This window comes from Rhinoderma darwinii, chromosome 2 (assembly GCF_050947455.1).
Source record: "Rhinoderma darwinii isolate aRhiDar2 chromosome 2, aRhiDar2.hap1, whole genome shotgun sequence".
NCBI classification, from domain to species: Eukaryota; Metazoa; Chordata; class Amphibia; order Anura; family Rhinodermatidae; genus Rhinoderma; species Rhinoderma darwinii.
In genome coordinates this window covers 466614133-466626754 of record NC_134688.1, presented here as the reverse complement: position 1 = coordinate 466626754, position 12622 = coordinate 466614133, and the positions used below count along the sequence as shown (strand labels likewise).

General features: G+C 41.4%; 1 protein-coding gene across 2 annotated transcripts in view; it reads left to right on the top strand.

Annotated features, from left to right (window-relative positions):
* The window catches only part of DSCAM (DS cell adhesion molecule), a 425426-nt gene that overhangs the window by 353627 nt on the left and 59177 nt on the right, over positions 1–12622 (top strand). For both annotated transcript variants that reach the window (XM_075854624.1, XM_075854623.1), the window contains exon 27: positions 8813–8989. In XM_075854624.1, the coding sequence (XP_075710739.1) occupies positions 8813–8989 (177 nt within the window). The remainder of the gene's footprint in view (positions 1–8812; positions 8990–12622) is intronic.

Genomic DNA, 12622 nt, shown 5'->3' with positions numbered 1-12622 from the left:
CAGTATTATAGTCGTTATATTCTTGTATATAGGGGGCAGTATTATAGTAGTTATATTCTTGTAGATGGGGGCAGTATTATAGTAGTTATATTCTTGTACATAGGGGGCAGTATTATAGCAGTTATATTCTTGTATATAGGAGCAGTATTATAGTAATTATATTCTTGTACATAGGGGGCAGTATTATAGTAGTTATATTCTTGTACATAGGGGGCAGTATTATAGTAGTTATATTCTTGTATATAGGAGCAGTATTATAGTAGTTATATTCTTGTATATAGGAGGCAGTATTATAGTACTTATATTCCTGTACATAGGGGGCAGTATTGTAGTAGTTATATTCTTGTATATAGTAGGCAGTATTATAGTAGTTATATTCTTGTATATAGGGGCAGTATTATAGTACTTATATTCCTGTACATAGGGGGCAGTATTATAGTAGTTATATTCTTGTATATAGGGAGCAGTATTATAGTAGTTATATTCTTGTATATAAGAGGCAGTATTATAGTAGTTATATTCTTGTATATAGGGAGCAGTATTATAGTAGTTATATTCTTGTATATACTGTAGGAGCAGTATTATAGTAGTTATATTCTTGTATATAGGGGGCAGTATTATAGAAGTTATATTCTTGTTCTTGTATATAGGGGGCAGTATTATAGTAGTTATATTCTTGTATATAGGGAGCAGTATTATAGTAGTTATATTCTTGTACATAGGGGCAGCATTTTGCTCACCTGCTTAATGGGCAGCAATAGGAAATATGTTTATAAATTGTACAGAGTAAAAACGAACTAAAAGATTAGTCAACACAATTTTTTATTTATTTAGCATTTTACTCTATGAATGTTAATATCAGTTGTGTCTGGAATTGCACTTTAAATGTTAGTAATTGAGCCAATTCTCATATTGAAAATAGAAATACAGTAAGTGGCCTATTATAAATTAAAGAGCATTTGGCAAATTTGATTTTATTGACTGTTTAAATGCTGTTTACAAAAAAAGTTATTCTGTGATACCAGGAAGTCTATGGAGCTGGCTGAATGCTTCATCTTGGAAGAAGTAATATTTATATCTACACAGTGGAGTCACATTATTATGACTACCTTCTACTTTCGACGTCGGCATCACGTAGCCCATGAAAGAGGTGATGTGTCGTGGGCTTGGTGGGTATATAAAGTGGGCGATAGGCTGCCTGAACACATATCACTCGTTGTCATGGGTAAAAGGGGCGATTTATCAGAGATAGGATGATTATTGTCTTTCGGGCCCAGGGTGGCGGTATTTCTCACACAGCGCAGTGTGTGAACTGTTCGCGTGCTGCTGTGGTGAAAGTGTATTGTGAGTGGACAAATGGCACCATTGGGCCATGACGTGGAAACTGAGTAGCACCATGTGCCATTGATGTGAGAGGTGAACGTCGGCTATGAAGGTGCGCGAGGGCCAAACAACACGCTACAGTGAAGCGGCTCACCGTGAAAATCAACCAGGGGGCTTCCAGACGTGTGTCTAAAACAGCAGTTCAGCAAACCCGCCTGTGTATGGGGCTCCTGAGCAGACTGATGGTCACCGCTCCTATGCTAACCAAGGTGCATCGGGAAAAAAGGATTCAATTTGCACAGCAGTATCAGACTTGGACCACCGATGATTGGCAAAGGGTTGCCTTCTCCGATGAGTTACATTTTCTGCTTCATCCAACGAATGGACGTTGGCGCGTGAGACGAGAAACATCAGAGAACAAACATCCTGCAACCATTGCTGGAAGAACACAAGCCGGTGGCGGCAGCGTTATGGTCGGGGGATATTTCATGGCATTCTCTTGGCCACTCATCCATGGGAAGGCTCTGAACTGATGTGGGTATGAATTCATTGTTCCAGATCACGTGTGTTCCCCCCCCCCCATACATACTGATTGTCTTCCCTGGGGCAGATGGAATCTTCCAGCAAGATAATGCAACATTTCACATGGCTAGAAATGTCTCCGACAGTGACTGGAAGAGCATGACCAAGACCTCCAACTACTTCCCGGACCCCTAATTCACCTACTTGAACCCAATTGAGCATCTGTGGGACCTCGATCGTCTTGTTCGCTCTATGGATTCTCCCCCACGCACCCTCCAGTAAATGTGGGATGTTCTGCAGTCACCATGGCTCCAGATACCGGAGACCACCGACCAGCACCTTATTGAGTCACTGCCCGCCCGTCTGGCTGCTGTCCGTGCTGCACACGGCGGTTACTCTGGATATTAGCTGCTGCTCATAATAATGGGACTTGGCTGTGTACTGTATATCAGTATATCTATGTATCTTGGGTCAATGTAGATATTTTTTTTAGGACATGGCACCAATAACCAAACAGTGTGTGTCCAGCAAAGAAGCATTGTATTTTCCTAGTGACACTGCCACTTTGTTCTAGCGAATGGCTGGGGTTAGTCCACTGTAACCCCTATTGATTGGTCATTGGTGCCATATCCTACCGATGTGTGTTGAGGCAGCCCCTTTGATTATTTTTTTTTCAAACAACCTGAAACTAAGAACTCCAATAGACGTTAATAGAAAGCAACCCAAAAAGTTTTGCTCAGCAGCAAAATGCAACGGCCGCACAGCCCTGATATAAATGAAGGCTATACAGATCCTATACAGGGCAATGTCATCACATACAGCAGAACATGAAGTCATGGCCGGTTAGACCGTGGGCCGAGATTAATTTTTATCATTGGGGCTTATGCCTTTGACCCATGGGTGACTCCATTAATATTAGTAAAGTGCATATAAGAAAGTTGTGCCCCACTCCATTTCAAGCCTACGTGATGCCATTGTCATCAGATGGTTATTCACATTAGGTAAAATTTTTGCGGGATTGTGTATGGCGGCCTTGCCGACAGCTATCTTATGTCTATTGTACAGGTCCCTTTAAAGGGGATTGTCTGGTTTAGAAAACCTTTATAGAAAATGCCTAATGGACATAGTTCACTGCAGAGAGTGACTCTCTTGAGGACTTGGTTTATCCATAAATAGAAGGTCAATTGACCCAGCAGTTGGACTTCCACCAATCAGCTAGTCATTAGGGTCCTTTCAAAAGGAAAGTAGTTGCCCAAACTGGATAATTCCTCAAAATAACATATTCAGCTCTGATACATGCATCTATGGAAAAAATTCCTTGTTGGAGCGTATTCATTATATTCTTCCAACTTTTTACATTCGCGCTCCTTCAGAAGCTCATCTCCTATGTGCATAATTATTGCAGCTCACGGCAAAAGAAATAAACCAAACCGCAGAAGTTTTGGTTTCCACCATTTCTCCAGACAATCCATCAAAACATCTAATTGTATTTTATAAATCCAGTTTAGGGGCCTCCAGTGGGAGCTGTAATTGTGCGTGGTCTCGCGAAGCTCCGGAGCCAGTGCTGGATCTTCTGCGGTTACAGATAAAACAGAGAATTTGCTTTGCTTAAATTCCATTTGGCTTTTCTCGCAGTCGGATTTCAAATTTTCCCAGAGTCACGTTGATCTGTAAGATTTATGATGGTGATTACTGTGTTTGATGCCGGGGATGAGCTAATGGAGATCAATGTATCTGATACTCTACAAAGACTCGGGAAATATCTGCAGAGTGTAGGGAGTGCGCTGGGAAGGCTTTGTTCCCCGTCTGTTATCAGACCACCATGTAACGTGGCACTTAGTCATAAAAGTCCAATTTATGTCTATTTTATGTCTATTTTATGTTTTTAGTTTATGTGTATAGTAATTGGTTTAACAAAACATTTGGAGGAAGAAGGACAAAAAAAGTAAGGCTTGATATATGAAGGAGAGCCGCGTTGCCACCTTTGCACCAAGCCATTTTTTGAAGGTAGGGTTTTTTTTAGGAGAGGATGGTTATGGCCTTCATTAAAAAAACATATTCATGGGAAATGAGTGCCGCCACCTTTGCACCATCCTTATCTCGGGTGATAACGGGTGCCATCTTTGCTCCATTCTTTTCTCAGGGGATGTGAGTTGCCACCTCTCACCTATTCCATTCCTGTGAGATGAAAGTTTCTGATTCTGTCCTGTCCTATTCTTAGGAGATAAGGGGTGCCGTCTTTACACTATTTTATTCTCCGGAGATGAGCAGTGCCACAATTGCAACATCCTTATCATAGGAGATGAGGGGTGCCATCTTTGCACCAATCTTTTCTTGGGGGATGCGAGTTGCCGCCTCTCACCTATTTTATTCTCGTGAGATAAAAGTTGCCGATTCTGTCCCGTCCTATCCTTAGGAGATAAGGGGTGCCGTCTTTACACTATTCTATTCCCTGGAGATTAGCAGTGTCACAATTGCACCATCCTTATCTTAGTAGATGAGGGGCGCCACTTTTGCACCATTCTATTCTTGGCAGATAAGGGGTACCATCCTATTTTCAGAATTTTAATGTTGTCGCTTTCAGTGCCATCCTATTCTGGGGGGATTATGGTTCCCACCTTCGCCCCATTCAATTTTTGTGTGATGAGGTTACCACTTCTGCTTCATTCTGTTTATGGTAGAAGAGGGTTTGCCCCCTCTACACCATCCTAATGTAAGGGGGTGATATATGTCGCTTTTACTCCATCTTATTCTCTGGAATAGGGTTTGCCATCTATGCACCATCCTATACTCGGTAGTTTAGGGTTGCTATGCCCAGGTGACGAAACTAAAATTTTCCATAGACAATAGGCACTGTAAAGTAGTCTGATTTAGAAAAAGCTACATCTCCTGCAATGCAATGTGCCAGAGAGTATTGGGCTGTAGGATCTCGATAAAGCTGACAAGCGTGTGTATGTCAACACAGACAGATTCAATGTGGTAGCCAGCAGAATCATGAATGCAGCTCTGGAGGTGAGTAGATAAGAAGACAATGCAACTCTGGATCAACACAAGACGAAAGAAGGTTCCACAGATATTCTAGATTTCATGTTTCATTTTCCTAATGATCAGTTTCCTGTTAAGATTCTGTTGATGTAAATAATTGAAACAAACTTGACATTTGAAGGAGATTCTTCATAATTTGAATTACTTGAAGTCATCGCACTCTTGGAAATGCCCTTTTATTCAGGATGCGGCAATACCGCAGTGATATGAAGGCATTATGGAATAATTATTTCTTGCATCACTTGGTAGTAGTGCGTTCCATTGGTCTCTAGACAGTTGGACTGTAATAAATTCATGTAATCAGGACTAAGATTGTGTATAGGAGCGCCGTTCCTGCACTAAGCGGGTAGTGGATGATGAGGCCGTAAGGGCAAGGGGCCATAATTCATCATATCTTAGTGCCCAAATCCTATTAATAGAGGGGGGCCATCAGTTCAGTATCCTCATCTCATGGATAGAGTGGAGATCGGTTGCAAAAAGCATCTCCCACCCTGGAGGAACTGTCCTTTATTACACAGACAACACATTGACATGAATGGACACTGTGTAATGCTTCATTTCCCCTGTGGGTGTGCTGCAGGGAAATTGAACACTTACTGCCAGGATTCCTCACAGATTACTGCTGATCACTGGGGATCCCAGCAGGAAGGACACTTTGTGATCAGTTTATTTTCAAGTAGGGATTGTCCAATGTGGAGAACCCCTTTAAATATGACACCACTATTAACTAACAGTGAGGGGTCCTTGAAGGAATACCATTTTGTACCCATGACCTCGGCAACATCACCACCATGCCCTCAGCTATACTGCACTAACTGGAAGATACCATTTAAAGGGGCCCTACATTATTTTTTCTGCGCTTTATAAGATTTCTCAATTTCACATCTGACGTGACAAATTAATTTAAGATTCAGTCTGGATAAAACAATAATCCGGTTGTTTGTCGAGGCATAAGGCACTAAGTACCTCCTTATAGAAATTGGCACTATGGATATTATACATGGGCCTGTTCTATCGGCATAAAGGATAAAAAATATCCCAGAGTTGCAGAGCTACAAGCCGCTCTGTATTATGGCTTGTGCCGGCAGCATCGGAGGGTCTCCATGTGTAACACATTATTTAAAAGCTTCTCCCTCATCTGCTTATTTCTACAAGTCATTTACATTTTTTTGCGCTCGGCCCTATTATCGATGTTTGCCGGGCGGATTTTATCCAATGAAGTAATTAGAGCCAGCTCTGTTTCTCCACGCCCTTTGTTTATTCTGCCAGATAACTTTTACTTGTCATCTTTTATATGCTGGCACAATTCAGACACCGATGGCGCCAGCTACCGAGCCATGGCTTTCCCTGGTGGGGCGACACAGTTGCGGCACTACTAAAAAAGTGTAGTAAACAAGCTGAGGGCAAAAAGTAATATTTTGTGGTTTGTGAAATTACTTTCGATCTAGTATAGCGCGCAGTGTCACCTTTAACTGATACATCGAGTAATTGACTCATTTTCAGTAACTTTGTGAGGACTTTACCGCTCTTATGCTGTTCTTGACTCACATCAAGTCCTTTGCATCTATTTACAATCCTGCAGACGGCTTAAGAATCCTTTTCCCATTATTCCCTCTATTTTACTCTAAGTGGCCTATTGGGAAGCGGTTGTCTAAACAGCGCCACACCTGTCCACAAGTTTTGTGAGGTATTGCAGCGAAGCCCCATTCATTTCAATGTAGCTGAGCTGCAATACCAGATACAACCCATTGACAGGTGTGGCGCTGTTTTCAGAAGAAACCAGCTATATCTTTCTAATCTCGTAAAACCCCTTTATTTATTATGATTTCGGCAAATAAAGCTTATTCATTCTTCCAATATACCTTCCGTATTTAATTTCTCACGGTTTTCAACATCTCTGCTTCCTGTGATTTAGTAGGAACCTTCAACGTTTTCTTCCAGGGAATATAAATCTGTCCGGGTCCTGTGATGGACACACAGGTGCACAGGTCGTTACAATTTTAGTTGAGTTATCAGCGTTCTGTCTTGTAACGAGCCGTGCTCCTGTGTGTCATCACATGACTAGAACAAGTTTTCATCGTCTGGAAGTCAACACCGAAAGTTTGCATTAAATGACTGAAAGCAGAAATGTGCAAACTATTTTTCAAATATATCGTCGGAGCTTTATTTTTCGGATACAAACCTCTAAATCCCCTGTATAGACATATTGGTAAATGGTAAAATTCTGTCTGCCTGCAGTCACCACTAGGGGGAGCTCAGAAGCTTATTGCATGCAGTAAACTCCTAGGCTCCCCCTAGTGGCGACGGCAAGGATGCAGAATTTAATTGTTCAGCTGGCGAACAGGGATTGCAAGACCCCTATTCTCCCGATAGGTGGGGATCCAAGAGTTTGGACCCACATCGATCAGGATATGCCATAAATGCCTAAAATGGGAATATCCCAGCCTGAGAACTAGAATTTTAAAAACGGAAGAGGAATATCGTAATCCACTCTCACAGTCTCACAGTGCGACTATGGCTACGGCAAGAGGGTAAGTTCACTAATTTTTCATTGTCAACATCATTCAAGAAAAAATTAGATTTTGTATTAGACAAGCTATTTTGGGTACGGGGTGTCCCTCCGCTTATGTCTGCGTGAGAACTAATTAGACATTACTCAGCTACGAGGCGTCTCGTCTGGAATAAATTTCAGCTTGATTTACTAGTCGGCTGCAAATAGCGGCCGTTACCCGGTGCCGAGGGTGCGCTCGCTGCTTATCAGGCACGTCCTTATTGACTCATTTATCATCACTGGCAGAAGATGTTCCATTAAGTAGCACCATTCAGTGAATTATACCCCAAAGTCCGCCCCGAGCTCCCGCATCTCGCCAACATTTGCATTTTACAATAAAAAAATAAAAACATTATAAAAGGTTTTTTTAAACAAAGTTTGTTTCAACTCAAGCCTGACCTGGCGTGAACATTAGATATTTCTTAAAGGGATCCGGCAGACTCTTCTCAAACATTTTATATTGGAGCTGGGGTTGTAAATCAGAGAAGTTGTATATTTCTTAGAGTTTTATTTTTCCACGGTCTTATGCACATTCACTTTTTAATTCCTTGTCCTGCTCACTCAGCTGGTGGGTTTGTTACAATGTAGTGTCTTAAGGAGTCCTGGAATATGGCACTTCAGTAGGACCTCAAACTTCTCACAAATAGTCCATCAAGGACAGGGCAAGGGGCTCTCCTCAAAATTCACAGTTTAATTAAAGGCGTTTCCCACCAGTGATGTCATATCATTAGGATATACTATCACTTTTTAATCAGTGGGGGTGAAACCACTGGGACCCTCTTCGATCCTTAGAATGAGGGACCACACGCTGTGCAAGGTACTGCATCACCCCTTCTTTGCTGCACAACCAGGATTGCTGCCATAAAGGTGAAATGCCGAAGGAACCTCGGCTCCTTTTTTCTGAGTATTGGCGGTGGCCCACTATGGTCCCTTTGGCCCATAAGAAGACACCAGTATTATAGATGCCACATGGTAGGTGGGTGCCCTGCTACAGAGTTTGCCCTTTATCAATGTAAATCCTCCTGATACAGGTTAACCCACAAAAGAGCCATGTCCTCCTATGAACAGAGGGCCAGAAATGCCTAAAAGGGAATAATGAATCATTAAAGGGGTTGTTCAGGATTAGAAATACATGTCTGCTTAGTTCCAGGAGTCGCGCCAAACCTGTCCACAGGATGTATGTGGTATTGCATCTCAGCCATATCCACTTCAGCAGATCTGCAATACCTGACACAACATATCGACAGGTGTGGTGCTATTTTTGGAAGAAAGCATCCATGTTTCTCTATCCCTGTACAACCCTTTTAATTTTCTCATACAGACTTGTCTAATATTTGTTCTTCACATATTAATATTTTGCCCCTTTCACAGGTACGATCCCCCCACTTTTAAAATCCATTGAGACCAGTGAAGAAGGACTGTCAACCAACAAGGGGATAAAAATGCTGGTGACCATTTCTTGTATCCTGATCGGGGTCCTACTTCTGTTTGCTTTACTGCTGATTGTCAGGCGGAGAAGACGAGAGCAGAGGCTAAAGAGGTTGAGAGGTAACATAATTTTTTGGCAACATTTAAAGGATATCTGTGCTATACATGAGACTGCCTTTACATTCTCACAGACTTGTTTTGGGTCCCGCCCATTAAGGGGACAGGCATCATTAAAAGGTAGAACATGTATTTTCTCAGCTTTAGCATATAAAACAATGACTCAAAGGGAGGAAATTGCCGGTACAGGAAAGAATGGAGGTTATTTACTCTGTTTTTACTGAAAGGGAGACTTGGGGAAGACATCTTGTAGCAAAAGGACATAGTACCTAGAGAAAATCTAGATAAATCTTATGCCCAAAAAGGTCAATGTTGAATTATATATGTCAGCCTAAGCTTCCTGCCCATTATTTGTTATTAAATCAGTTTAGACCATATGAATAATGCTTATCCAGAATGTTGTGCCTTCTCTAGTGGTTTTCAGGACTCTGTAGAGAATGTTCATGAATTCTTTGACCCATTGGTGTAGCCTTTTCTTTTCTTCCCGTCAAACTTTCCAAGCATAACTATCTGTTCCAGTTAGCTGGTTCTTCCCATAATATATCCAAGGGGGTATGCACCTTAGAGGCAGTCCATGTGGCTTCTTAGGAATCCTTGGTGAAAGTGGGTCCAGCCCTGTTTCGTCCCATTCCCTTAGATGTTTGGTGGGAAGAACTTTTGCGGACTTAACTCCATAGAGAAACTGTATTGGCGTGAGGAATTGGCCCAGGGATCATGGAAACCAGGTGGCAAAACCCACCATCATGGGCGGCCCAGTTTGATCATTTCTATTCGCCCACCCTTACTACTATTTAAGCCGCTAAATACATCATTACCTCGATAAAGGATTAGTCTTGACATTTGTGCCTCAACCGGAAGATTTGGCTTAATTTGGTCAAGGGTTCAATGGCCATCCTTGGTGGTTGTCTTCTACATCAATGTTCAAAACAGGTCAGCTAGTTGTCTCATCCACCAAGAGCAACAGAAGATACATAGTCCGTAAAGTGCTCACATTTGTCTTTCTAGATGCATCGTTACAGCTGAAGATCTCTTCGAAGCCTGTCATCCTTGCTCTACCAATTGTCTAATGTTCCAAGTAGGCATTTTCCTCCTATGTCATCACTAACAGCTCTCGAGTAGTAGAGTAATATACCCATGTGTTCTGTGTCTGATCTAGCTGCTATCGCTTGATGTTATGGTTCTTTGATATAAGGCCTCATGCACACGACCGTAGCCATGTGCACGGCCGGGATTTTCGGGTCGGCCACCGCGGAGTGTCACCCGCAAGCCGCCCGCAAATCGTGCCGTCCATTATTTTTGCCTGGAACGCAGAACACGGCCGTAATAAGACATGTCCGTTCTATCTGTGGTCCAGGCTCCTGGGCCATGCACGGACCGTGGAAACCACGGTCGTGTGCATGGCCCCCTAGAAATGAATGGGGCCGCAATTCCCTCCGCCAGTTCCATCTGGGAACACAGAGCACAGATTCACTGCTATACTTGAACCCTAAAAAAAAAAAAGCATAGGAAAGTATAGAACTATTCATTGCATTTTTTTGTTTTTTCGTATATTACGTTTTTTTATTATTTCAGAGTTCAAATAAGGTAATTCTCCTAAAGACTTATTTATTTCCGCCATACAGGCAGAATATTATCGATCCGTTGCATCTTTTGCTGAGAATGACCATAATGCAGGATGTTTGTCGTCTGAGGTCCACATTTACCAGTCAAATGTTACTTAGATTACTGAACATCTCATTGCTTTGTGCTAAGCGTGAGGGATTTTAATAATGCAGCGTACTGTATAAAGGTACAAAAGTGTCACCGTATACCTTCCTGAAGGGTACTGCTGGCAGCGAGGAAACTTTTACGTTATCTCTATTGAGCTTCTCTCCTACATATATTATTTACAGTCTTGTAAAATGAACCTACTGCGCCTCTCAAGCAGTCTTTCTTTTATCTTTTTCTCCCTCGAAGAGCTAATTGGCTCATTGTGCATGATCATTCTTTTAAATTACATTATTTCCAAGTTTGGTTTTTATCTAAAAAAAACAGTCCATGATCCAACTTCCCAACGGAGAAAAAGTCAGCAAGTTACAAGACGCGGGTTTAGGGTGAAAATAAAAATGAATTGAATTAAGACTCGGTGTCTGCAAGATGGATTATTTACTTTAATTAGAAGGCCTCTGTAATTCTTTAATATCTGGTATTTAGGAGGACGGATAACCAAGATGGGATGTTTAATTTGATCATAAATTAACTTTCTCGGTGCATTGTTCATATGTGGCAGTTACCGATCATTATTCTGATTGGATAGCTCCATTTAATTTGTTCTATCTATCTATCTATCTATCTATCTATCTATCTATCTATCTATCTATCTATCTATCTATCTATCTATCTATCTATCTCATATCTATCTATCTATCTATCTATCTATCTATCTATCTATCTATCTATCTATCTATCTATCTATCTATCTATCTATCTATCTATCTATCTATTGTAATTAACCCAATTTACAGAGGTTCCCTAGAGAGGGCAATCTGTGTTGAGAATATTGCACTCTGCCAGGTAGATGGGCCCTTTCACTGCAGTGGCTTAGAAGCAGCTGCCTGGCATTGAGCGCAATGAAAATTTACCCAGAACAAGACTTACTGTTTGTGTTAAAGCTCACATACCTAATACAGTGTACTTGATTCTAGGCTACCTCTTCTTTGTTGCTTTTCTTTGGCCTACTGGCAGAAATCTATTTGATTTATTTGGCCTATGAGACTTATTTGGCCTACTGGCAGAAACCCTTTAACCACATTTGACCAAAGCCACCTGCTTAGTCCAAAATCACCACCACTACAGGTTTCTACATTTTTAGGAAACTTACTAAAGGTATTTTTTATAAATGATATAGTACAGTATTGTAAATGGGACACAACCTATATAAATCATGCACTGTATAGATGGGTAACAATGCAGCCTCGCGGCAATTCACGGAGCAGCAAAACATGTCTCCCCTATTTATGGATTGTGAGAGTGTCTTTCAGAATGAAACGCTTGTTAGAATCTCCTCAATAAGGAGCATCACCTCCAAATTATACTTCTATACGTCCTTCAAGAACAGTCCGGGCATTACAATCAGACCAGACAGTAAAGCCGGTCATATGCTTGAGATGATTCCTCACAAATCCACCATAAACATGCACCAAAAGCATGGGGACAGAGAAATAACCCGCTTACCTCCCGTGGGAATAAAGGAACTAGCATAGTCAAATCCAACATGCCTGTTTCATCTTTCCCCCAATATCTGCCATCGGGGGAGAGTTTGGAGGCTCCGATACACCTTAGATAGTTGGTCGATCCGACAGAATTGAGTGCTTTTAGCCGAATTTTTATGTATTGTGTATGAAGTGTTCTGTGTATGTGGGGACTTGTACCTGTTTTTGGTCATGTAAAGACGCATTGCTTAGACCAGTCATTTTTATTTAGTACCTTTTATAGATCTCAATTAACACCACGGTTAAAGACAAAAGTTCTGTAAAATCTTATTGAAACTACCACACGAAAAAGTTAACTCTGTCAAGAAAGGTTACACTACTGATGATCGATAGATAGATAGATAGATAGATAGATAGATAGATAGATAGATAGATAGATAGATAG